Source organism: Aethalodelphis obliquidens, unplaced genomic scaffold (assembly GCF_003676395.1).
Source record: "Aethalodelphis obliquidens isolate GAN/ISIS:26980383/991018 unplaced genomic scaffold, ASM367639v1 scaffold21, whole genome shotgun sequence".
NCBI lineage: Eukaryota > Metazoa > Chordata > Mammalia > Artiodactyla > Delphinidae > Aethalodelphis > Aethalodelphis obliquidens.
Genome location: NW_020837965.1, coordinates 26,930,224 through 26,952,826, shown reverse-complemented (window position 1 = coordinate 26,952,826; position 22,603 = coordinate 26,930,224). Strand labels below are relative to the sequence as shown.

Genomic DNA, 22,603 nt, shown 5'->3' with positions numbered 1-22,603 from the left:
ATGGCATTTAGGACTCACTCAATACAGGATCATCTCCTCATCTCAAGAGCCTTAACTTAATCATACCTGCAAGTCCTTTTTGCCATATAAGGTAACATCCACAGGTTCCGGGGATTAGGAAGTATTTATATTTTGGGAGCCATTGTTCAGCCTAGCACAGGGAGTTAGAAACCAGACATTCAGTTCTGGATCTATTAAGCCAAGATGTTTATTAGATACGCAAGGAGAGATGCTGAGAAGCTGGTTAGACAGAGGAATATCGAATTTAGAGGAGAGGGCCAGGCTGGAGTCACGAGTGTGCAAATAGCATTTAAAGCCGTGAAACTGGATAAGATCATCTTGGGATCATCATTTCATCAAGTTGAAGAAATCTCCCAAAAGACAGAGATAGAAATGAGGAGAGAAATTTTAATAAGAAAATTAAAAAACTAAACCAGCAGGTCCAACATCTGAATGTCAGGAATTCCACAAAGAAAAAAAAAAACAGAGAAAACAGAAGAAATGAAATTATCAAAGAAAAATGTTAAGAAAAACTCCCAGAATGGAAGGATATAAGTATCCACATGAAAAAAAATCCCACCAAGTTACCAGCGTAATTAATAGATAAAAATTCACATCAGTGCACTTCATCTTGAAATTTCAAACCAATGAGGATAAAGATAAAACTTCCAAAGAGGGGAATTCCCTGGCGGTCCAGTGGTTAGGACTCTGGGCTTCCACTGCAGGGGGCCTGGGCTCGATCCCTGGTCAGGGAAATAAGATCCCACAAGCTGCGTGGCACGACCAAAAAACGGGGGAAAAGAAAGACTTCCAAAGAGAAAAAAGAAGGTCATTTTCAAAGGAAGAGGTAGCAGAATCTCTTCCACAAAAATACTGGAAGCAAAATAACAATGGAATTGACACCTTCAAAATTCTGATAGTGATGATTTCCAACCTGAAGTTCTATACCCAGCCAAACTATCAGTTAATTGTGAGAGCAGAATAAAGACACTTTCAGAATGCAAAGTCTTAGAAAATTCACCTCCTATGCACCCTGTCTCAATAAGCTACTGGTAGATGTGCTTTGCCATGAAGAAGATGCAAACTCAAGAAAGAGGATGACAAAGGAGACAGGAAACAGATGCCCATGCAGGAGAGAGGTCAAGAGACAACAGCCATGGGCAGACTGGAGAGCAACCCATCCATATAACTCCTAGAAGAACAAAAAATTATAGAGGAAAGGAGATGTAATCATAACTGAAATATTTTTGCTATAATTATATATAAATGTTCCTTTAAAATCTTGCCTTCTGTAAAGTCATTCACTGAAAAATAACAGGGCTTACAGAGAAAAGAGGGTTACACACTTAAAACCTGTGGAACATCTTTAAGAAGTTGAGTTTATTGAGGTATAATTTGTACATAGTAAAATTTTTTCTTTTGAAGTGTATCATTTGATGAGGTTTTAAACATGTAAACGGTCATGTAACCATCACCACTATCAAGATACAGAACCTCTCCATCATCCCCAAAAGTTGCCTCAGACCCTACTGCAGTCATTTCCCCTTAATCTTTCAGGAACTACTGATCTAATTACTGTCCTTATGATATTTCTGTCCCTATGACTTTCCAGAATGTCATAGAATCATACAGTATGTAATCTTTTGTGTCTGAATCCATTCACTTAGCATAATGCTATTTTAGTTGTGTCCATTTTACTGTGTATATCACTTAGTTTGTCCCTTTTTATTGCTGGAGTCATATTCCACCGTATAGAGGTACCACATTAACCATTTGAATAGAGGTTGGGTTATTTCCAGTTTGGGGTTACAGTGACTAAAGCTGCCTGTATGCAGGTCTTTGTGTGAACTTATATCTTCATTTCTCAAGGGTAAATGACTAGAAGTGGGACTGCTTCTCATTTCATAAATACGCACACACGAAAATACCAAACTGAGAGCCCAGAAATAAACTCACACACCTATGGTCAATTCATCTATGACAAAGGAGCCAAGAAAATACAATGGAGAAAAGACAGTCTCTTCAACAAGTGGTGCTGGGAAAGCTGGACAGCTACATGGAAATCAATATTAGAACACTCCCTAACACCAGATACAAAACTAAACTCCAAATGGTTTAAAGACCTAAATATAAGACTTGACACCATCAAACTCCTGGAACAGATCATAGGCAAAACATTCTTGGATATAAATTGTAGGAATATTTTGTTAGATCATTTTCCCAAGGCAAAAGAAATAAAAGCAAAAATAAACAAATGGGACTTAATCAAACTTATTATCTTTTGCATGACAAAGGACACCATCAACAAAACAAAAAGACAACCTATGGAATAGGAGAAAATATTGTAAATGATGTGACTGACAAGGGGTTAATATCCAAAATATATAAACAGCTCATAAAACTCAATACCAAGAAAACAAACAACCCAATCAAAAAATGGGCAGAAGACCTAAATAAATGTTTCTCCAAAGAAGACATAGAGATGGGCAACAGGCATATGAAAAGATGCTCGATATCACTAATAATTAGAGAAATGCAAATCAAAACCACAATGAGGTATCACCTCACACCGGTCAGAATGGCTATCACCAAAAAGTCTACAAATAATAAATGCTGGAAAAGGAAACTCTCCTACCCTGTTGGTGGGAATGTAAATTGGTGCAGCCACTATGGAGAACAGTATGAAGGTTCCTTAAAAAACTAAAAATAGAGTTACCATACGATCCTGCAATCCCACTCCTGGGCATATACACAGAAAAGATGAAAACTCTAATTCAAAAAGATACATGTACCCCAGTGTTCATAGCAGCACTATTTACAGTAGCCAAGACATGGAAGCAACCCAAGTGCCCATCAACAGATGAATGGATAAAGAAGATGTGGGGACTTCCCAGGTGGCACAGTGGTTGAGAATCTGCCTGCCAATGCAGGGGACACGGGTTCGAGCCCTGGTCTGGGAAGATCCCACATGCCGCGGAGCGACTGGGCCCGTGAGCCACAACTACTGAGCCTGCGTGTCTGGAGCCTGTGCTCCGCAACAAGAGAGGCCACAATAGTGAGAGGCCCGCGCATCGCGATGAAGAGTGGCCCTCGCTCACTGCAACTAAAGAAAGTCCTTGCACAGAAATGAAGACCCAATACAGCTAAAAAGAAAGAAAGAAAGAAAGAAAGAAGATGTGGTATATATATACAATGGAATATTACTTAACCATGAAAAAGAATGAAATAATGCCATTTGCAGCAACATAAATGGACCTAGAGATTATCATACTAAGTGAAGTGAGTCAGACAAAGACAAATATCATATGATATCACTTACATGTAGAATCTAAAATATAATACAAATGAATCTATATACAAAACAGAAATAGACTCACAGACATAGAAAGAAAAAACTCATGGTTATCAAAAAGGAAAGGGAGAGGGGGAAGGATAAATTAGAAGTATGGGATTAACAGATACAAACTACTCTATATAAAATAGATAAGCAACAAGGATTCACTGTATAGCACAGGGAATTATATTCAATATATTATAATAACCTACACTGGAAAATAACCTGACATATATATATTATACTGAATCACTTTGCTGTACAACCGAAACTCACACAATATTGTAAATCAATTATACTTCAATTTCAAAAAATAAAAGAAAATTTCAGGGCTTCCCTGGTGGCGCAGTGGTTGAGAGTCCACCTGCCGATGCAGGGGACATGGGTTCGTGCCCCGGTCCGGGAAGATCCGACATGCCGTGGATCGGCTGGGCCCGTGAGCCATGACCGCTGAGCCTGCAAGTCCAGAGTGGGTGCTCCGCAACGGGAGAGGCCACAACAGTGAGAGGCCCGAGTACCTCAAAAAAAAAAAAAAAAAAGAAAGAAAATGTCAAACTTTTTCAAAGGGGCTGAACTGTTTTGCATTCCCAGCAGCCGTGTATGAGAGTTCCAGGTGCCCCACCTCCTTGTCAACACTAAATATTGTCAGTCTTATTCATTTTAGCCTTTATAGCAGGTGTGTGATGGTATCTCATTGATGACGACCAATGATGATCTTTTCATGTGCTTATATGTGATGTATATTTCTGCTGAAGTGTCTCTTCAAAATCTTTTTTTTTTAATAAATAAATTATTTGTTTATTTATTCTTTGGCTACATTGGGTCATCGTTGCTGCATGTGGGCTTCCTCTAGCGCTGAGCCAGGGCTACTCTTCATTGTGGTGTGCAGGCCTCTCATTGGGGTGGCTTCTTTTGGTGTGGAGCATGGGCTCTAGGTGCACGGGCTTCAGTAGTTGTGGCACACGGGCTCAGTTGTTGTGGCTCACAGTCTCTAGAGCGCAGGCTCAGAAGTTGTGGCTCATGGGCTTAGTTGCTCCGCGCCATGTGGGATCTTCCCGGACCAGGGCTCGAACCCGTGTCCCCTGCATTGGCAGGCGGATGCTTAACCATTGCACCATCAGGGAAGTTCCTCTTCAAAATCTTTTGCTCATTTTTTTATTGGGTTGTTTGTCTTATTATTGAGTCATAAGAATTCTTTATATATTCTGGATACACTTCCTTTATTAAGTTTATATTTTTGCATAGCTCTATAACCAGAGCCCTAATAAGACCAACAATGATACTAATAAAGATACTAACACAGTCATTTCTCCACTGGCATTAGCACCTAAAATCACAGCTAGACTCTTCTTTGCAGCCTTAGGCTTTAGGCTTCTGCTTCCTCCTTGAAGATGTTGACCCTTGAAGATGTTCACCTCTAAAAGAGACTGGTTTCATCAACAATAAAAATACAATCTAGAGGTAGCTTTCTCTATCCATCAAAGACAAAATGTTTTAATATGAGAGCACACCTTTGCAGCTTCTTCATCTGCACGCTCAGCTTCCCCAGACAGATTGAACACAAAGGGGAGTGAAGTGGTCCTACACTACATTATTCTTGCTCTAAAGGAAGACTTTCTGTGGGATTTTTCAGCTTACCTAATTATTTAAGGCCTTCATATATTGCTAAGGCCCTCTTTTAATTGTTGTAATCCTTGTCCTTGCTGACTTCAAAAACATTAATACACTGGGAAAAACTGCATAAGAACTATCCAGCTTCCGGGTTGTACTTATGCCTTGCCCCTGCCTACCAATCACCTGTGAGCTAATATGCATAAATAAAACACGTGTCAGGGACTTCCCTGGTGGCGCAGGGGTTAAGAATCCACCTGCCAATGCAGGGGACACAGGTTCAATCCCTGGTCTGGGAGTTTCCCACATGCTGTGGAGGAACTAAGCCCGTGAGCCACAACTACTGAGCCTGCATGCCACAACTACTGAAGCCCGCGCGCCTAGAGCCCGTGCTCCACAGCAAGAGAAGCCACCGCAATGAGAGGCCCGCACACCACAAGGAAGAGTAGCCCACTCGCCACAACTAGAGAAAGGCTGCATGCAGCAACAAAGACCCAACGCAACCAAAAATGAATAAAATTCTTTAAAAAAAAAACCAATAACAAAAAAAAAAAAAATGCAGGGGAAGTGGGTTCGATCCCTGGTCTGGGAAGATCCCACATGCCGCGGAGCAACTAAGCCCGTGAGTCACAACTACTGAGCCTGTGCTCTAGAGCCCACGAGGCACAACTACTGAGCCCACGTGCCACAACTACTGAAGCCCGCGCTCCTAGAGCCCGTGCTCCGCAACAAGAAGCCACCGCAATGAGAAGGCCGCGCAACGCAACGAAGAGTAGCCCCCGCTCGCCACAACTAGAGAAAGCCTGGGCACAGGAAGGAAGACCCAACGCTGCCAAAAATAAATTAAAAATTAAATCTTAAAAAAAAAAAAATCAGGGCTTCCCTGGTGGTGCAGTGGTTGAGAGTCCGCCTGACGATTCAGGGGACATGGGTTCGTGCCCCGGTCCGGGAAGATCCCACATGCCACGGAGCAGCTGGGCCCGTGAGCCATGGCCACTGAGCCTGCGCATCCGGAGCCTGTGCTCTGCAACGGGAGAGGCCACAACAGTGAGAGGCCCGCGTACCACAAAAAAAAAAAAACCAAATCCGCGGATTATTTTGATAAGAATATGAATTAATTTTAAACATAAAGTGAGGTATTTTGTCCAAACAGAACTATTTTTGCACATTTGCATTTTTGAATTGGAATTTGAATCAGAACTTTCTGACTCTAATCACTATATTACAAGTAGAGAGCATTAGAAGCCGATTGGGGAGGTGACAAGCAAGTGATAAGCTGTGACCTATAGCTCTGCGTGTGTGTGTGTGTGTGTGTGTGTGTGTGTGTGTGTCGTGTAAATCCCCCTTCTGGGCCAGCGGGACCCACCTGTCAAGACCAATGTTCTCCAGCAAGGCTCCCACATGGCCTTGACGTGCTCTGCGCACCTCATTCAGCTGAACCGCCCTCTTTGCTCAGCCAGGCAGGCTAAGGGGTTGGCAATTACCCTTCTGGCTCACTAGGAGGCAAGCCCAGTGTCCTCCTCATTCACTTGAAGGAGTTTCCGGAACTTGTCCAGAGTTGTCTCAGGCATCCCGGGACAAATGGCAGCAGTCAGTCACGTTCTCTCCACATACCAAGAGGGCCAACCCTGCTGCCAGATGCCTTCTTTGGGGTTGGCAAAAAGGACAGGTCACCCTGTTCCGGATTGTGCTGTATTGTGTCTGTGCAGAGGAAACTGCGAGGGGGAAGAGAAGGGGGGAGTAGACACTGCTCTTTAGCTGGTGGGGGCTTTTTAAGGTCAGGCTGGCATACCCGGGCACCCAAGGCTGCAGATCAGTGGGTGAGCACAGTGGTTCTGAGAGCAGGGACCCTCCTGCTCTGGCAGCAGTATCTCACCCAGTTCAGGGTAACAGCAAATGCCCGTTTGGCATTCACTGTGTGCCACACTTATCATTGTATGTAATCCAGACAAAAATCCTTGAGGAAGGCACTGTTATTATCCCCATTTTGCAGATGAGCAAACTGACGCACAGAAAGTTTGCATAACTTACCCCAAATTACACAGCCAGACCTAAATAGCAGGTGGTCTAGCTCCACAGTCCAAAGGCAGAGCTCCTATGTGAAAGCTAATTTGGTTAACTTCTTGCTACAAAATAACAAAGTAGTTATTGTGAAATGGATTCTAAGCTCATAAAACAACATAAAGTGTGTATAGAGTGCAGGATTTAGCATTAGAACTATGTTTGAATCTCCGCTACTCTCCAGGGGAGGCCCATCTCCAGGGACTGCATCCACAGGTTCCTGGTACTCAGAACCCAGTGGGTTGGCCCAGTGAAGTGCCCTAGTGGGAGGTCAGGGGGCCTTGGACAGGCTGTCACTTGACCGAACGTCACTGCTCTCAAGGACGCAGGCATCCCCTTGGTGACTCTCTTTTTTCATTTGCTGGTGACCTCCCCTCCTGCTTCCCTCCAGCCCTACGGGTGGTAACTGTCCCCCCTGTGCTGGTCCTGGAGGCTTACACTCTCCCTCTGGTTCCCTCACCCCCGCGGCCCTGCCCCTTCGGTAAGCAGTCCCCCTTTGTAAGTAACCCTCCTGGAATTTCCCTAATTTGCGGAAGCCATCTGTTTTCCCACAGGACCCTGACTGATGTGAGAGCGTCATGAATAATGGGGGAAACTGGAAGCACCTGAAGTGTGTGTGGGCGGGGGGAGAGGAGGGAGGGCTGGTTAGGGGACCCTGCACAGCGGCTGGGCGGGAGGGGCTGCATCCCGCGGAAATGATGTTCCGGGAGTGGGGAAGGGAATGCTGAGGGTAGGACGGTTGGGTAAGAACGAAAGACTGGGGACTAAATTGCCCAAATTGCATTCTGTCATGACCTCTAACAAGCTGCCTGCGGGCAGGGAGATGCAACCTGGTAGCCTCAAGTCCAGCACGGAGGACACAGTCAAGGTCAGAAATGAATGAAGGAATGACTGTCTGGGCCCAGCACTGGCTTCTCTCCTTCCCACAGGGGCCCTAGGCGGATCCCAGGAGGAGAGCAGAATGCGGTTCAGGCCTCAGACCAGGACGAGGGGTCTGTGATGTGTGTGTGGTGTGTGGTATAGTGGTGTAGTGGGGTGTGTGTGTGTGTGTGTGTGTGTGTGTGCGTGCGTGTGCGTGTGTGTGTCTGGCTTAGCCAAGGCGCCCCGAAGACCCTCTCCGGGCGAGAAGGCCCCGCCCACCTGGGCGGAGCCTGCGGCGCCGGGAGCCCCGGAGGCTGCGTCCGATTGGAAGAGCGCGCCTGGACCCGCGGCCGCGGGGCGGACTCCGACTCTGTCAGGTTAGAGCCCCAGCCACCGTAGGTCCCCGCCCCGTGACCCTGCACAAGTGGCGAACACCTGCCTCACGAGGTCCCCGCGGGGATGAGCAGAGGCTTCTGTGTACCGAGCACTGGCCGCGTCCTGGGCATGTGGACCCCTCCCCCAGCGCTGAGCCGCCGACCCCGGGGCGGTGACCGGGCACCTCTGCACCCGTGGCAGCAGCGGCGGCCTGTGTGGGAGTGAACGCAGCTCCCCAGCTGCCGAGCCCCCGCCCTGAGGTTCGTCTGCCTGGGGGTCTGCTGTGCGTTTCCTGAGGTGGAGGCGGCGGTGGGGTGCGCGTTAGGCGCCACTCGGTGCTGGGCGCGGAGGACCCCGCGGCGGACACACCCCCTCAGGGCCCGCCCAGCAGAGCAAAACACGGGAAGCAGATCGCTGTGTTCCTGTCAAGTTCTCTTCTCACCTTGATCAAAAATATTACTATTTTAATGCCCCTGAGGACCGAACGGAACCACGATTGGTTCGCAGCCAGGGTTTGTGGAATCAGGCTTCCCTTGGAACTGTGGGGGCGGGACACGAGGCTTCGTCCAGACTGTCCCCACCCCCGCACGAAGGGGACACAGGGGTTGTGGGGTGGCGGGCTGCCTTCAGGCGGAGTGGGAGGGGTAGGAGTTCACCTGGGGCTGGTGGAGGTGGGAAATGAGCCTGGGGGGTGAAACCATGCACCTCAGGTTGGGACTCGAACACACGCGCCCAGGACTCCAACGCAGCCAAAACCCGCAGTCTTCCAACTGAGATCACACACCTGGTTTCAGGACTTAATCGAGCTCAGGTGCTTGACATCTCATCGCAGAAAGAATTCAGTGAGAGGCAAGGTGATAGGTAAGAAGTGGATTTATTTAGACAGAAACACACTTCAGAGAGTGTGGGCCATCTCAGAAAGTGAGAAAGGCACCAGAGTACGGGGTCGCCAGTTTTTATAGTGGTGGGTAATTTCATAGGCTAATGAGTGGGAGGAGTATTCCAGCTATTTTAGGAAGGGGCGGGGATTTCCAGGAATTGGACCACCGCCCACTTTTTGATTCTTCTGGTCAGTTCAGTCTTGGAACCGTCATGGCCCCCGTGGGCGTGTCATTTAGCTTGCTGATGTGAGCATATACTGAGGCTCAAGGTCTAGTGGAAAAAGTCGACTTGCCCACCATCTTGGACCCATTTGGTTCTAATCAGTTTGTGTCGTGTCCTCGGGCTATGTCATTCTTTCAAAGGTTGTGCCCTGCCTCCTTCCCTCCTGTTTCAGGGAGAGGCGGCCCAAACCCGAAGGGGTTTAACAACCCCCTGCCCCCTGAAGGGAGCCACTGAGAGGGTCCCACTGGGGCAGTCGGCCGGTATGATTTCCACATCAGAAACACCCCCCTGGCCGAAAAGAGTTTAATGGAGACGAGAGGTGAGGGTGGTTCCTGTTGCAGTGGGGCAGGGGGAGAAAAGGGATGGGGTAGGCAGCAGTCAGGGATGGTGGGCAGAGGCCGGGCCATGCCTGACGCCTGCCTGGAGTGCTGGATGAAAGGCTGGGTGGGGAGCGGGTTCAGCCTGGTCAGAGGCAGGGGAGTCCTGAAATGTGGGCCTTCGGGGACCACGTGGCCAAGCAGGACGTCAGCACTGGACCTACTAGCTCCTGCTTGCTAAGTATGCCGGAGGCTCTGTGGGCACCAGACAGCCTCGCTTAAACCCCAGCCCCCAGCACTGGGCAGAAGGCTGGGGGCCGTCCCAGGTCCTTCCTTCTCAAGCCCCACCCCTTAAAAGCACATTCCAAATGGGACCCCTTCCCTGCATCCACCACCTACACCTCAGTCCCCCTAAGGGGCCTCCTTCCCCCACTCTTGCCACACGCCAGCCAGCCTCCCCATGGTGGCCACTGGGCATTGGAAAACACACATCTGGTCTCTCTACCTGCCCAGAATAAAATGCAGGCTCCTGGCCCACAAACCCAAACCTGACGTCACCTCCCTCCATTCTCCCCTGCTGTGCCTGCTGAGCCCCCAGGGCTGCCCCCAGAGCTGCCCTCAGCTCATTCCTTTCTTACCTGTTCTCCCTCCTCCTTCACGTACCCCTCCTCAGGAGCCCCAGAAGGTGCCTCCTCAGTATTCAAGTCCCATCTCAAATGTCACCTTCTCCTGGCAAAAGCAGTTATCTCTGTCACATTGATCTGGTTTACTGCGTTTGTTGTATATGCTTACCAGCATTTGAAGAGTTATTTTATTTGCTTGCGTTCTTGTTTATCATCTTCTCCCTGACCAGACTATAAGCTCCGTGAGAACAGGGACCATGTTTGTCTTACTCAAGGTTGTGTTGCCGGGGCCTGGACCCGTGCTGGGCACACTGGAGAAAGCCAGTGAACACTTATTACCTAAATGAGCCCACTGGCCCCTGGGGGAGATAGGTACGTCTCCAGACCTAAGGTAGCAGGATGTGACGAGAGAGCCAGGTCTAAGCAGTCTGGGGGAAGGTGGTAGAGGTGAGTTCTCCTGGGGGGAATCTGGAAAAACCTTGAAGAAGAGGAAGGATTTGAATTGTGACAGGAGCAGGTAGCACTTCTTGAGGAAATTGCAGAAGCATTTCTGTAGGCATAGGGTCCTGGACGAGGGGAGGGCCCAGCCTCTGGATGGCTGGGGTATAAGATCCAGATGTGCAGGAATTCCCTGGCAGTCCAGTGGCTAGGACTCGACGCTTTCACTGCCGGGGCCCAAGTCCGATCCCTAGTTGGGGAACTAAGATCCCACAAGCTGAGTTGCCAAAAAAAAAAAAAAAAAAAAAAAAAAAAATTCCAGATGTGGGGTGCTGGGAGCATAGGAGATTAACCTGAAAAGGTAGAAGGTAGACTGGGCCAGGCTATGAAGTGTCTTGTTAGGGACTGAATTGTGTCCCCCCAAGATTCATATGTTGAAGTCTTAACCCCTAACACACCTCTGAATGTGACTGTATTTGGAGATAGGGCCTTTAAAGAGGTAATCAAGATTCAATGGAGGGCTTCCCTGGTGACGCAGTGGTTAAGAATCCACCTACCAACAATGCAGGGGACACGGGTTCGATCCCTGGTCCAGAAGATCCCACATGCTGCAAAGCAACTAAGCCCGTGTGCCACAACTACTGAGCCTGTGCTTTAAAGTCCGTGAGCCACAACTACTGAAGTCCGCATGCCTAGAGCCCGTACTCCGCAAGGAGAGTAGCCACCGCAATGAGAAGCCTGCGCACTGCAACGGAGAGTAGCCCCCGCTCGCCGCCGCAACTAGAGAAGCCTGTGCACAGCAACAAAGACCCAACGCAGCCAAAAAAAAAAAAAAAAAAAGATTCAATGGAGGCCATATGGATAGGCCCTAATCCAGTAGACTGATATCCTTATAAAAACAGGGTGAGACACCAGGGATGCGTGCACAAGAGAAAAGACCATGTGAAGAGCTGGCGAGAGGGCAGCCATCTGCAAGCCAAGGAGAGAGGCCTCAGAAGAACCCAACCTTGCCAACACCTTGAGCTACGACTTCCAGCCTCCAGAACTGTGAGAAAATAAATTTCTGTTGTTTAAGCCGCTCATGCTGTGATCTTTTGTTATGGCAGCCCTAGCAAACTAATACAGGTCTTAAGATTGAAATTTTAAAATTTTAAATAGTACTTTATTCACCTGGTTCAAAAATCAAACAGGAAAGGTAATAGTGACCAGGTGATCAGGTCAACCACAACAGTGAAATGGCAGGTTGATAGTATGCACCTTTGATATGATGTGATGAAAATGGCATTTTACCTCTGCGACATTCCTCCCCAAATCCCATAAACTCAATCTAATCATGAGGAAAATAGCAGCTAAATCTCAAGTGAGAAATATTCTACAAAGTACCTAACCAGTATTCCTCATTAATTGTCAAGGTCATAAAAAATAAGGAAGGTCTGGGGAAGTGTCATAGCCAAGAGGAGCCGAAGGTGACATCACTAAGTGTAACGTGGTGTCCTGGATGGGATCCTGGAACAAAGGACATTGGGTAAAACTAAGGGAATTTACCCAATGAATAAAGTATGGACTTAGTTAATAAAAATGTATCAATATTGGTTCATTAGTTTTAATGAATGTACCACACTAATATAAGATGTTAATAGTAGGGAAAATAGGGTGGAGGCTGGGGGAAGGAAGATGGGAACTCTGTATTATCTTTGCAAGTCTTCTGTAAATCTAAAACTGCTATAAAGTTTACTTTTAAAAAGCAATAGTGGGGCTTCCCTGGTGGCGCAGTGGTTGAGAGTCCGCCTGCCGATGCAGGGGACACAGGTTCACGCCCCGGTCCGGGAAGATCCCACATGCCGCGGAGCGGCTGGGCCCGTGAGCCATGGCCGCTGAGCCTGCGCGTCCGGAGCCTGTGCCCCGCAACGGGAGAGGCCACAACAGTGAGAGGACCACGTACCGCAAAAAAAAAAAAAAAAAAAAAAAAAAGCAATAGTGAAAATTTGGGACTTCCCTGGTGATCCAGTGGGTAAAACTCCGCGCTCCCAATGCAGGGGGCCCGGGGTTCGATCCCTGGTTGGGGAACTAGATTCCACATGCAAGCCACAACCAAGGAGTCCGCATGCCTCAAATAAAAGACCCCGCATGCCACAACTAAGACCAGGCGCAGCCAAAATAAACATAAAACAAATAATAAGTAAATAAATATTTTAAAAAAGTAATAGTGAAAATTCTTACTCTGATTTCTGTCCCTAATCCACCCAGTTCCCATTCCCATCTGCAATCATTACTTTATTAGTGTTCCTGATCATTCAAGAATTCCTTTATGCAAATATGAATCTATACTGATTTTCTCCCCAAATGGGTTTTTTATTTGCTTTAAAGAGTAATCATTTTTTTAAATATAAAATAGTTCAAACATACAAAGTAGAGAGAAAAGGACAATGTATCCCACGTACCCATCACACAGATTCAACAATTACCAAGAATTGGCCGAGCACGCATAAGCTATCCCACCTGCCTCGCTCTCCTTTGCTGAACTGTTTTGCTAGTATTCCTCTCTGAACAACCCAGACATCTTCTTAGACCACCCTAAAAACCACATCCCAGCATCAACAGTGACTCCTGAAGGGCCTCTTGTGAACTTTAATCTGGGTGATGTGGAGACACAGAGGGCTTTGCAGGGTCGGGGGTGTTTGTGTGTGACCTAATTATGTCCATGTGTGGGATGGTCCAGGCGTGGAGGTCAGAGAAGGGAGGCCAATTATGTACGACCTTGGTCTGGGTACCAGGTGATGGGGCCTGATGCTTGGAGCTTGCAGCAGGATGGAGAGGAGTGGCAGCAGCTGGAGAGCCTCTGTGGCGGGCCAGTGACCAGCCTGTCTTCAGAAGGTGCCTGCCTGGAGGACAGAGAGTACCTTGGTGTGAGAGCAGGGCAGCTGCCACTGTCTGTGCCCACAGGTCCTACAGGCAAGAGTGGGAATCCAATGGCCAAGCCTCCCCTTCTCAGGAGAGTGAGCTCATTTTGACCACCTCATCCCAGGTGGCGCTTCTCTGCCGTGCCCTGGCCAAGCCTGTCCCTTGCCTGGCTTAGTGGGCCGGTACCCACTCCTTCACGACTCGTGACCATAGCATGTCAGGGCTGAAAGACCCTCAGAGATCACGGAATCTAACCCCTTCCTGGTTAGAGATGGGGAAACTGACACCCAGAGAAGAGATGCAAGTTGCTTAGGGCCACACAGGGAGTCAGAAGTAGAGCTGGAATTGGAACCCAGGTCTCTGACTTTCAACCTAGGATCTCCCGTTACCTAGAGCTTCCTCTTCTCTCCAAACCCTGCTCCCACGAGAGATGTGTCATTAGCCATCGAGGCCCAGTGTGTATAAATTTTAAAATCCCTGCATAATCCCTCTCTCAGGGGATTACCTGGGATACATGTATATACTAAGCCTGCTTCCTAATGATAGCGTAACTACAGAAAACTACTATTTATGGAGCAGCTCCCATGGGCCACAAACTGCTAAATCTCCCTAAATATGAGGCAGGTGTTATGATTCCTGTAATTTCCCATTACAGAGATGGGCAAATTGAGATACAGAGAGAAGATGTAGCTTGTCTAAGATCATACTGTGAGGGTGTGGCCGAGGCAGTGTCTGTCTAACTGGAAAGTCCTACACTCTCAACCACTAACCCCCTTGGCCAAGAGGAGTATGGTGTTGCTCTCTGGCCTCTTTGTCCCTCAGCCCCACCCAGCAGCCTCAGGCCCCTCAAAGGAGCAGACAGGCTAGGGATGGACTCTGACCACCACCTGCTGTCATCTCTAAGTAGCTGAGCCTTTCCCAAGGTGGGTTTGGGGCCATAAACAGACCCCTATGCTCCGGATGCTCAAGGAAGTTTTAGAGCTGCCTGTGGAGTGCATCAGTTACCATCTCATCTCTCTCAGGGTTCCAGTGAGTGGTACAGTGTGGAGGGCACAGAAAGGATGCCTGCCCATTGGCCGGCCTTCACTGAGAGTCTGCTCAGCCCCTGCCCTGGCCTCTGTTACTCGGGCGCTCAGACCTGAGTGGGTGGCGTCACGGGAGAGAGGGCTGTAAAGAGAGACCCGGACCCTGGAGAGACGGACTGGGCGCTGCCCGGAGACGTCTGAGCATCGAAGGATGCTGGTACAGGTGCGCACAGGCATTCTAGGCCGGGGGTATCGCCTGTGTGAAGGGCCAAGGCTGAAGAGCGGTCACGTGCCCGGGAAGGTCGGCTGGCCGTAGGGAAAGGGCAGCGGGAGTCGCAGAACACGCGGGGAGGTAGTGGTGTCGGGGAACAGGTGCCCAGGGACCGAGCGCCACGCCGGTTCGTGGGTTCATCTTGAGCAATGCGGAGCCGGGTCACTAGCATGGTTTGGGGCGCACCTACACCCTTCCAATTCGGCCCCTGACCTGCAGTCCCACCGGGCGCCGGGAGCCGGGGGTCAGGACGCGGTCAAAGGCGGGCGCGCGCGCCGTCGCCACGGGATGCGCCCCGCCCCCTCTGGCCTCCCTGAGTTGGGGTTCGAGTCTCGGCCCTACCGTGACCCGCTGCGGTGCCCCGGCCGGACCCTTCCTTCTTTGGACCTCGGTTTTCCCATGCCCGACGTCTCCGAGGGTCCGGGATCTTGGCCCCGCACGGCCTGGAGCCCACAGGCCGTCACGCCGGGCGGGGCAGCGGTCCAGCTTCCGCAGCACTCCCGCCCCTCCCCCGCCCGCGGGAGCGCGGACGCGCTCGTACCTGGCCGCGGCCGGGAGCGAGGTTGGGCGGGCGGGGCAGAGATGCCCCACCCCCGGACCCGCCCCCAGCACAGTCGGGCCAATCGGAGGGGGCGGCTGGCCCCGTGTGGGGCGACGCGCTGGGGGCAGGGCCTGCGGGGGCTGAGGGGAGTCCGCGGGCTGGCGGCGGGAGGCGGTCGGGCGGAGGTGGTGGCGACGACGACCGGTCCTGAGACAGCGACGCAGCGAGCCGGCGGCCACGACAGGGCCGGCCAGGCTCCGCAGCCCGCTGCAGCCGCCGCCTCGCCGTGAGGGCCCGAGAGCGCGGCGGCGGGCGCGCGGCCTGTGAAGGCGGCCGGAGCGGCGGGCGCGGCGCGGCGCGACGCCGAGCGTCCTGTCAGGCGGCGGAGGGCGCCGCGGACCCGCGCCGCGATGATGCCGGTGGGTGCGGGCGGCGGCGGTTTCCTCCGCGGGCGGCTGGCCAAGCCTCCTTCCTCCCGCGGCTCCCGGCCCTCGGTGCCCGCGCGAGCCCGGCGGGCCGGGCGGGCGGGGAAGGAAGTGGCCTGGCGGGCGCGCCCGGCCCCGGCGCCCCCCGGGCGGGCAGGTGGGGCGGCGCCGGCTGTCAGCGAGGGCTGAGCCGGCGTCCGGGGGTCCTTGGTCCGGGGGTCGCTTCGGGGTCCGGGTGCGGGGGCCGGCGTGGTCGGGGGTAGGTCCGGGCGGGGGTCCCGGGCCGGCGCCCCCTCCCTTGGCCGCGGTGCGGCCCTTCCTGCCGAGCCTCCCCGGCCGCACTGCCCGGGAGGGGAAGCCGGAGGTGAAATTGGAGCCGGTCGGTTTTCCCCGTGCGTCCCGGCGGGGGGTCGGACGGGGAGGCAGGGGTGTCGTTTGGCGCTCGCCCCGTTTCGGGGTCTCGAGGCGCCTCTGCCCCCCGCCTGAAATGGGCCGGTGTCGTATTTGGTGTCGGCAGTGTGGGCACCCCCGTGTGGTGTTCCCACGCTAGAAACCCACATTTCTCCGTAGCCCTTTCCTGATTCTGGAATCCTGTTGTATTATATTTAGGAATTTACTTTACATTCCTTACTTAGGAATGGATTTAGAGAGACGTTTTAGGAATTCCCTTTCACCGTGCCTTCGAGATGTGTACATTTTGCGTTAACTGGCCTGTTGTCAGTGTGCTTTGAAGGTTGAACTAGGTTCGTTTGTGGTGGTGCCGCCTTTGTCCTGCCCTCAAGGATGCGTTGTACTAGGAAGAAGACAGTGCTCATTAAATTTGCCATTCTCCTACCTGACCTTTTCCTTTACCTGTAATCTAAATAGCAGTGGGTGCTGAATTATAATTTTTTCATCTGGCTTTTTGTGAAGTAAATGTCATGACTTGTGAAAAAAATGAAGGGCTGGTGGTACCCTGTTGGATGTATTGGTTTTCTGAGTGCCTGTATATTAAGTAAAATTCTCAAACACATTTATAGTAAAGTAACAACAAAATCGTTCTTTTAGCCTACAATTTCTACATTGAAAATCACATTTCAGAAGGAAAGTACCGTTTCTCTGCATTTTCTGCTTGAATACTGTTATTCTGCTATGCCTGCACCCAAGGACATTTAGATCAGAATTTTTTTTCCCTGATCTTTCAAGTCATTTCCTGTCTCTTGATAATCTCTTCTCCCCTTTTTGAACTGATTCCAACACACCGTGTTTGCAGAGTCTTAAGGTTTGACCTAGTTGATCCTTAGATCCCTCTTTGGCATCAGAGCTTGTTGTATTTTTAAACGTTTGGTTTTAAATGAGTGATTGTCTTGTAATGGAAGGAGAACTGGATGAGCCTCAGAAGAACCAGAATCAAGTACTGGTTCTGCTACTTTTTAGCAATGTGACCTTGAACAAGTCAAGGTCTCCAAGCCTGGAATTACCTCTAAAGCAGGGATAAAAACATCCCAATATCTGAGGGCTGTCCTGAGGATCAAAAAGGATGATGTGTCCAATAGTGCTTGTCAAACAGAATGCGCTGCAAATATTTTTTATGGTTAATATGGCTCTGAATTGTCGATTTCTAATTTTAACATCTGCAAGATAAGGCATTTGGAAACAGTTCCCTCCCTATTTCTCACTGGCTAGATTTGGAAAAGGCACTATGGTGTTTTGGAATTTTGAAACCACTTTTAGTTAAATCCTGTAACAGTTGATGCCATAGTAATATTGAAGGATATCTATAAAATTTTGACTGGTTTCATCATTGTATGATGTTTCATTTTAAATACCCTGTTAAGAAATTTGGCTTACATTTTCCATATGGTACACTCAGACATTTTACTTCTATTCCTCACATAGTTAGAATTTCTAGTCTGAACCTTACCAGGTTTCCTTTTTACGACGTTTGCTTAGCTGGCAATTGGGAAATTTCTTTATGATACTCATAATAATCAAATGTTGTTTTTAAAAAACAGGCCTACTATTTAAAACACACTGCTTTTATTTTTAAATGCCTTCTAGAAACAGATGGTATTTCTCTTAGTCCCTCTTTTGTGGTCTTTACTTTGTATTTCCTTCTTGTTCCCTAAAAGTACGACTTTTAGGATTGAGTCCTTCCTCTATAAATGTAGTTGGCGTTGGTTGTAAATTTAATAGAAGTTTTAAGAACACGCCATTCTTACTTGATACTATCTTAAACTATGTATCCAAGGTATAAATGAGATTTTTTTCTTTATTATATATTTGGTGTTCATCATCATCGTCATGAATCATCAAAGGAGGGTTAGATCGCATTTTGCATAGTTTGTATAGAGTAGCACTACCCAATAGGAATGTAATGAGTGACACAAATGGGACTTAAGTTTTTCTAGTAATCGGTATTATTATTATTATTATTTGCGGTACGCGGGCCTCTCACTGCTGAGGCCTCTCCCGTTGCGGAGCACAGGCTCCGGACGCGCAGGCTCAGCGGCCATGGCTCACGGGCCCAGCCGCTCCGCGGCATGTGGGATCTTCCCAGACCGGGGCACGAACCCGCGTCCCCTGCATCGGCAGGCGGACTCTCAACCGCTGCGCCACCAGGGAAGCCCTTGGTATTATTTTTAATAGTATCTTTTATTAACTCAGTATATCAAAAATATTATCATTTTAACATGTAATCAGTATGAAAAATTTACTAATGGGTATTTTACTTTTTTTTGGTACTAAGTCATTGAAAGCCAGTGTGAATCCAGTAAAGTTTTACATATATAGCACACCTCATTTCAGATTAGGACATTTCAACTGCTCAGTAGCTACATGTAGCTGGTGGCTACTCTATTGAACAACACAGGTTTAGAGTATATTCTACTTATTTGAGAGTCTGTAATAACTTTTAATTGATCAGATGGCTTACTGCAGCACCCAGTCTCTCAGCTGTTGGAAATAAGTATCTGGCTGTGTTCTCATCTGACACAATAATGTCTTTGTAGAAATGTTCAATTTGCCTGTTACACAAAGTTTCATGATTGTCTACTTTTAAACAAAGCTGTATTTTGGAATTTTCCCTTATTAAAATATTATGGCATTTTAGTATTTGTGGTCATTCACCTTTTTTCAGTGGGTGACATTTTAAAACTGTTTTCCCAAGGAAAAAAGAGGGCTATACTTTAAAGATTACTCGTTGGCTGGTCCCTAAAGTCTAGACCTGAAATCATTTAGGCCATACCTAAACAGATTTGATAGAAATAAGAATTTTTTTAAAAACTAAATTTATTTATTTATTTATGTCTGCGTTGGGTCTTTGTTGCTGCACGCGGGCTTTCTCTAGTTGAGGCGAGCGGGAGCTACTCTTCATTATGGTGTGCAGGCTTCTCATTGCGGTGGCCTTTCACCGCATGCGGAGCATGGGCTCTAGGCGTTCAGGCTTCAGTAGTTGTGGCATGTGGGCTCAGTAGTTGTGGCTCACAGGCTCTAGAACACAGGCTCAGTAGTTGTGGCGCACAGGCTTAGTTGCTCTGCGGCATGTGGGATCTTCCCGGACCAGGGCTCAAACCCGTGTCCCCTGCATTGGCAGGCGGATTCTTAACCACTGTGCCACCAGGGAAGTCCTGCTTAATCATTAAGTCATTTGATAGGCTTGAATTTACAGGCTAACTCAGTAAACAAAACACAGGACTAGAGAAGATTTTTTTTTTAACTGGTTTCTTTAAGACAAAATTATGAACATAATATTACCATTTAAAATAATAAAACTATTTCTAGCCTTTGGAGTGCCCAAAAAATTCACAAAAGGAAAAGCAGAGTTTCGCTCATACAAAGATGTGTATATAAAAGATTTTATTGGGCTTCTCTGGTGGTGCAGTGGTTGAGAGTCCACCTGCCGTTGCAGGGGACACGGGTTTGTGCCCCGGTCCGGGAAGATCCCATAGGCCGCGGAGCGGCTGGGCCCGTGAGCCATGGCCACTGAGCCTGCGCGTCCGGAGCCTGTGCTCCCCAAAGGGAGAGGCCAAAAAAATAAAAAGCCCCCGAACCAAAAAAAAAAAAAAAAAAAAAAGATTTTATTAGTACAGTTTTATTGAAATAAAGACTAGTCTATAGGGATAACTCTTCTGAAGACTACAGTATTAAGTACAGCAACAAAGTTTTTTTTTTGTTGTTGTTGTTGTTGTTCTTTTAGCGGCACTTGGGCCTCTCACTGCTGTGGCCTCTCCCGTTGCGGAGCACAGGCTCCGGACGCGCAGGCTCAGCGGCCATGGCTCACGGGCCCAGCCGCTCCGCAGCCTGTGGGATTTTCCCGGACCGGGGCACGAACCCGTGTCCCCTACATCGGCAGGCGGACTCTCAACCACTGCGCCACCAGGGAAGCCCAAGCAACAAAGTTTTGCAGCTATTTAACTTCCTACAATTCAGTTTAGTTATAGTGAGCAGTCAGTGTATGGTGTTTGTCATTATGCGCTAAAGCACTGCATCTTAAAAGCTTTGTGGTGGTGTCTCTATTTTTATGGAGAACTGAGGCTCAGGAAGTAAAACTTGGCTAAGGTCCCCCAGATAGTAAGTGGTAAAACAAGGTTTGAAAACAAACTGTCTGACTGAAAAGCCTTTGCTCCCAGCCTTTGTACCAGTCACTTACTTGCTATGTAGTCAAGGCATTTTGCTAGAGGTGCTGGTAAGTTGAATTGGGCTAAATATTTTCCCCTGATGCTTAGCTCAAATGGAGCTTAATATTTAAAAGATTCTCATGGTGAATCTTTTTGATAAAAGGCGATAGTTTTCGCCATCTTGAGTTTGGGGACAACTCTGTTTTTTTGGTTTTTTGTTTGTTTGTTTTTGCGATACGCGGGCCTCTCACTGTTGTGGCCTCTCCCGTTGCGGAACACAGGCTCCGGACACGCAGGCTCAGCAGCCATGGCTCACGGGCCCAGCCGCTCTGCAGCATGTGGGATCTTCCCGGACCGGGGCACAAACCCGCGTCCCCTGCATCGGCAGGCGGACTCCCAACCACTGCGCCACCGGGGAAGCCCGACAACTCTATTTTAAATGTAAATGTGTTAAATGTCTCTTTTTTTTCTCAGCGTCCTACTTTGAAAAGTTTATGCCAGCATATATGCCTAAGAGTTACTTAGAATTTTTAGCATGATAGAAACTTAAAATATCACCAGGTTACTGTATTGAAGTTATATAACTGGTTGTCAACATGCATTTTTGTGTGTTTGCACAGATGGGCAGTAACTTCCCAGCAAATTTTGGTGGGATTTTGATGCCTTGAAGTGCTGTTGCCATAGTTATTTCACAAACTGTGGTTCTAGGGCTGAACAGAGGAATGGTGGTAGTCAGGTTCTATTGTGACACTTTCTTGGCTCGATTGCTTTGTTTTATTTCACTGCAAAGATAGCCGTATGACTGTTGTTCACACTAATTGGTAAGCAAAAGCTGCTGTTACTAGATTTTGTAAAATAAAAATCTTTGCATGGTGACATCATACAGAACAATAAAAGACTGGAAAATGAGGTAGTTTTGATTAAAATTAATAAGAGACATTCGAAATGTTAGTGTCTAATTCAGAACAGGGTCTTGCTAGGAGTATTGTTAAGTGTGTCTAGAGAAAATGTTAACTGAAGTTTTGGCAGCATCATGATTTATAACATATGTTGTGATTGCAGTCATAGTAGGTCAAGCAAATGCAAAGGCCCTGTGGTAGGAGTGTGCCCAACATTCTGGAGAAACAAAAGGAGGCCTTTGTGGCTGGAGCAGAGTATGTGGGGGGGCGGGGCGCGAGAGTGGAGAAGATGAAGTCAGGAAGGTAATGGTGGTGAGCGGATGAGTTAGGATCTTAAAGGGCCTTTTAAGGGCCTTATAGAGGACATGGAGAGAAATTTCTTTTGGAAGAAATGAAACACAGTGGTTTACTTATTGTATCATAAGTAGCTCTGAATAGCAGGCATTGCCCAGGTGACTTCACTGTAGCAGAGTATGGGCCCTGGTGTCAGTTGGCTGAAGTGTGGATTCTGACATCACCGTTTATTGGCTCTCTGACCCTGGGTAAAGTTACTTGATTCCTCAGTTCTTTGTCTTTAAACTGAGAATAATAATAATAGTAACCTTAGGGTTGTTAGGAGGATCAGATGGATTATTACAGCAAAAGGTGCCTGTTGTGTGGTAAATGCAAATGTTAGTTATATGTAATAAGTTTCATTTCCTCTGGAAAGCTTTCCCATCTTTGCCTTGGCCAAATACACCAGTAGAGGCCTTCAACCTGGTGTGCCTTTTTTTTTTTTAAAGATATAATTCACATACCATAAAATTTACCTTTTAAGGTGTACAATTTAGTGGTTTTCAGTGTATTTACAAGATTGTACAACCTTTGCCACTATTTGATTCCAGAACATTTTGCCTGGTCTACCTTTGCAATACTTGTAGTGCAGTCTTAAACATTTGTTTGTGTGACTGGTAAATGTCTTTCTTGTCCTAGACTGTAATTTTCATGGCAGCAGGAGCTGTCTCTTTTTATTTGCTATTTACCACCAGTGCCTGTCCCAGTGACTGGCCGCATAGTTGGTGTTTGGTGACGATTTTTTGAATGAAAGAAGGTATGATGTGGAAAGTAGTGTCAGACCCCATTGTGAAGAGGTGTGTGTGTGTTCTAATGGGGTTCGCACTTGATCCCGTCGGTGATCAGAAACCACCAAACGTTTTTAAGAAGTGGAATGATGCAGTCA

The 22,603-nt window shown here is 48.2% G+C and overlaps 1 protein-coding gene and 1 long non-coding RNA gene across 3 annotated transcripts in view; one reads left to right on the top strand and one right to left on the bottom strand.

Annotated features, from left to right (window-relative positions):
• Positions 1 to 13,052: 13,052 nt before the first annotated feature.
• On the bottom strand, positions 13,053 to 15,446 carry LOC113627713 (uncharacterized). Its single transcript, XR_003435663.1, has 2 exons — positions 15,264 to 15,446; positions 13,053 to 13,606 (listed from the first exon to the last, which is right to left on the bottom strand). It is a non-coding gene; the product is annotated as an uncharacterized LOC113627713 (long non-coding RNA).
• Positions 15,447 to 15,623: 177 nt separating this feature from the next.
• PPP1R13B (protein phosphatase 1 regulatory subunit 13B) overlaps positions 15,624 to 22,603 on the top strand; it is a 73,692-nt gene continuing 66,712 nt past the window's right edge. Inside the window, exon 1 of one of the 2 annotated variants that reach the window (XM_027120686.1) lies at positions 15,624 to 15,881. In XM_027120686.1, coding sequence (XP_026976487.1) covers positions 15,873 to 15,881 — 9 coding nt within the window. In that variant the 5' untranslated portion in view covers positions 15,624 to 15,872. The remainder of the gene's footprint in view (positions 15,882 to 22,603) is intronic. The other variant, XM_027120687.1, reaches the window with a different exon arrangement.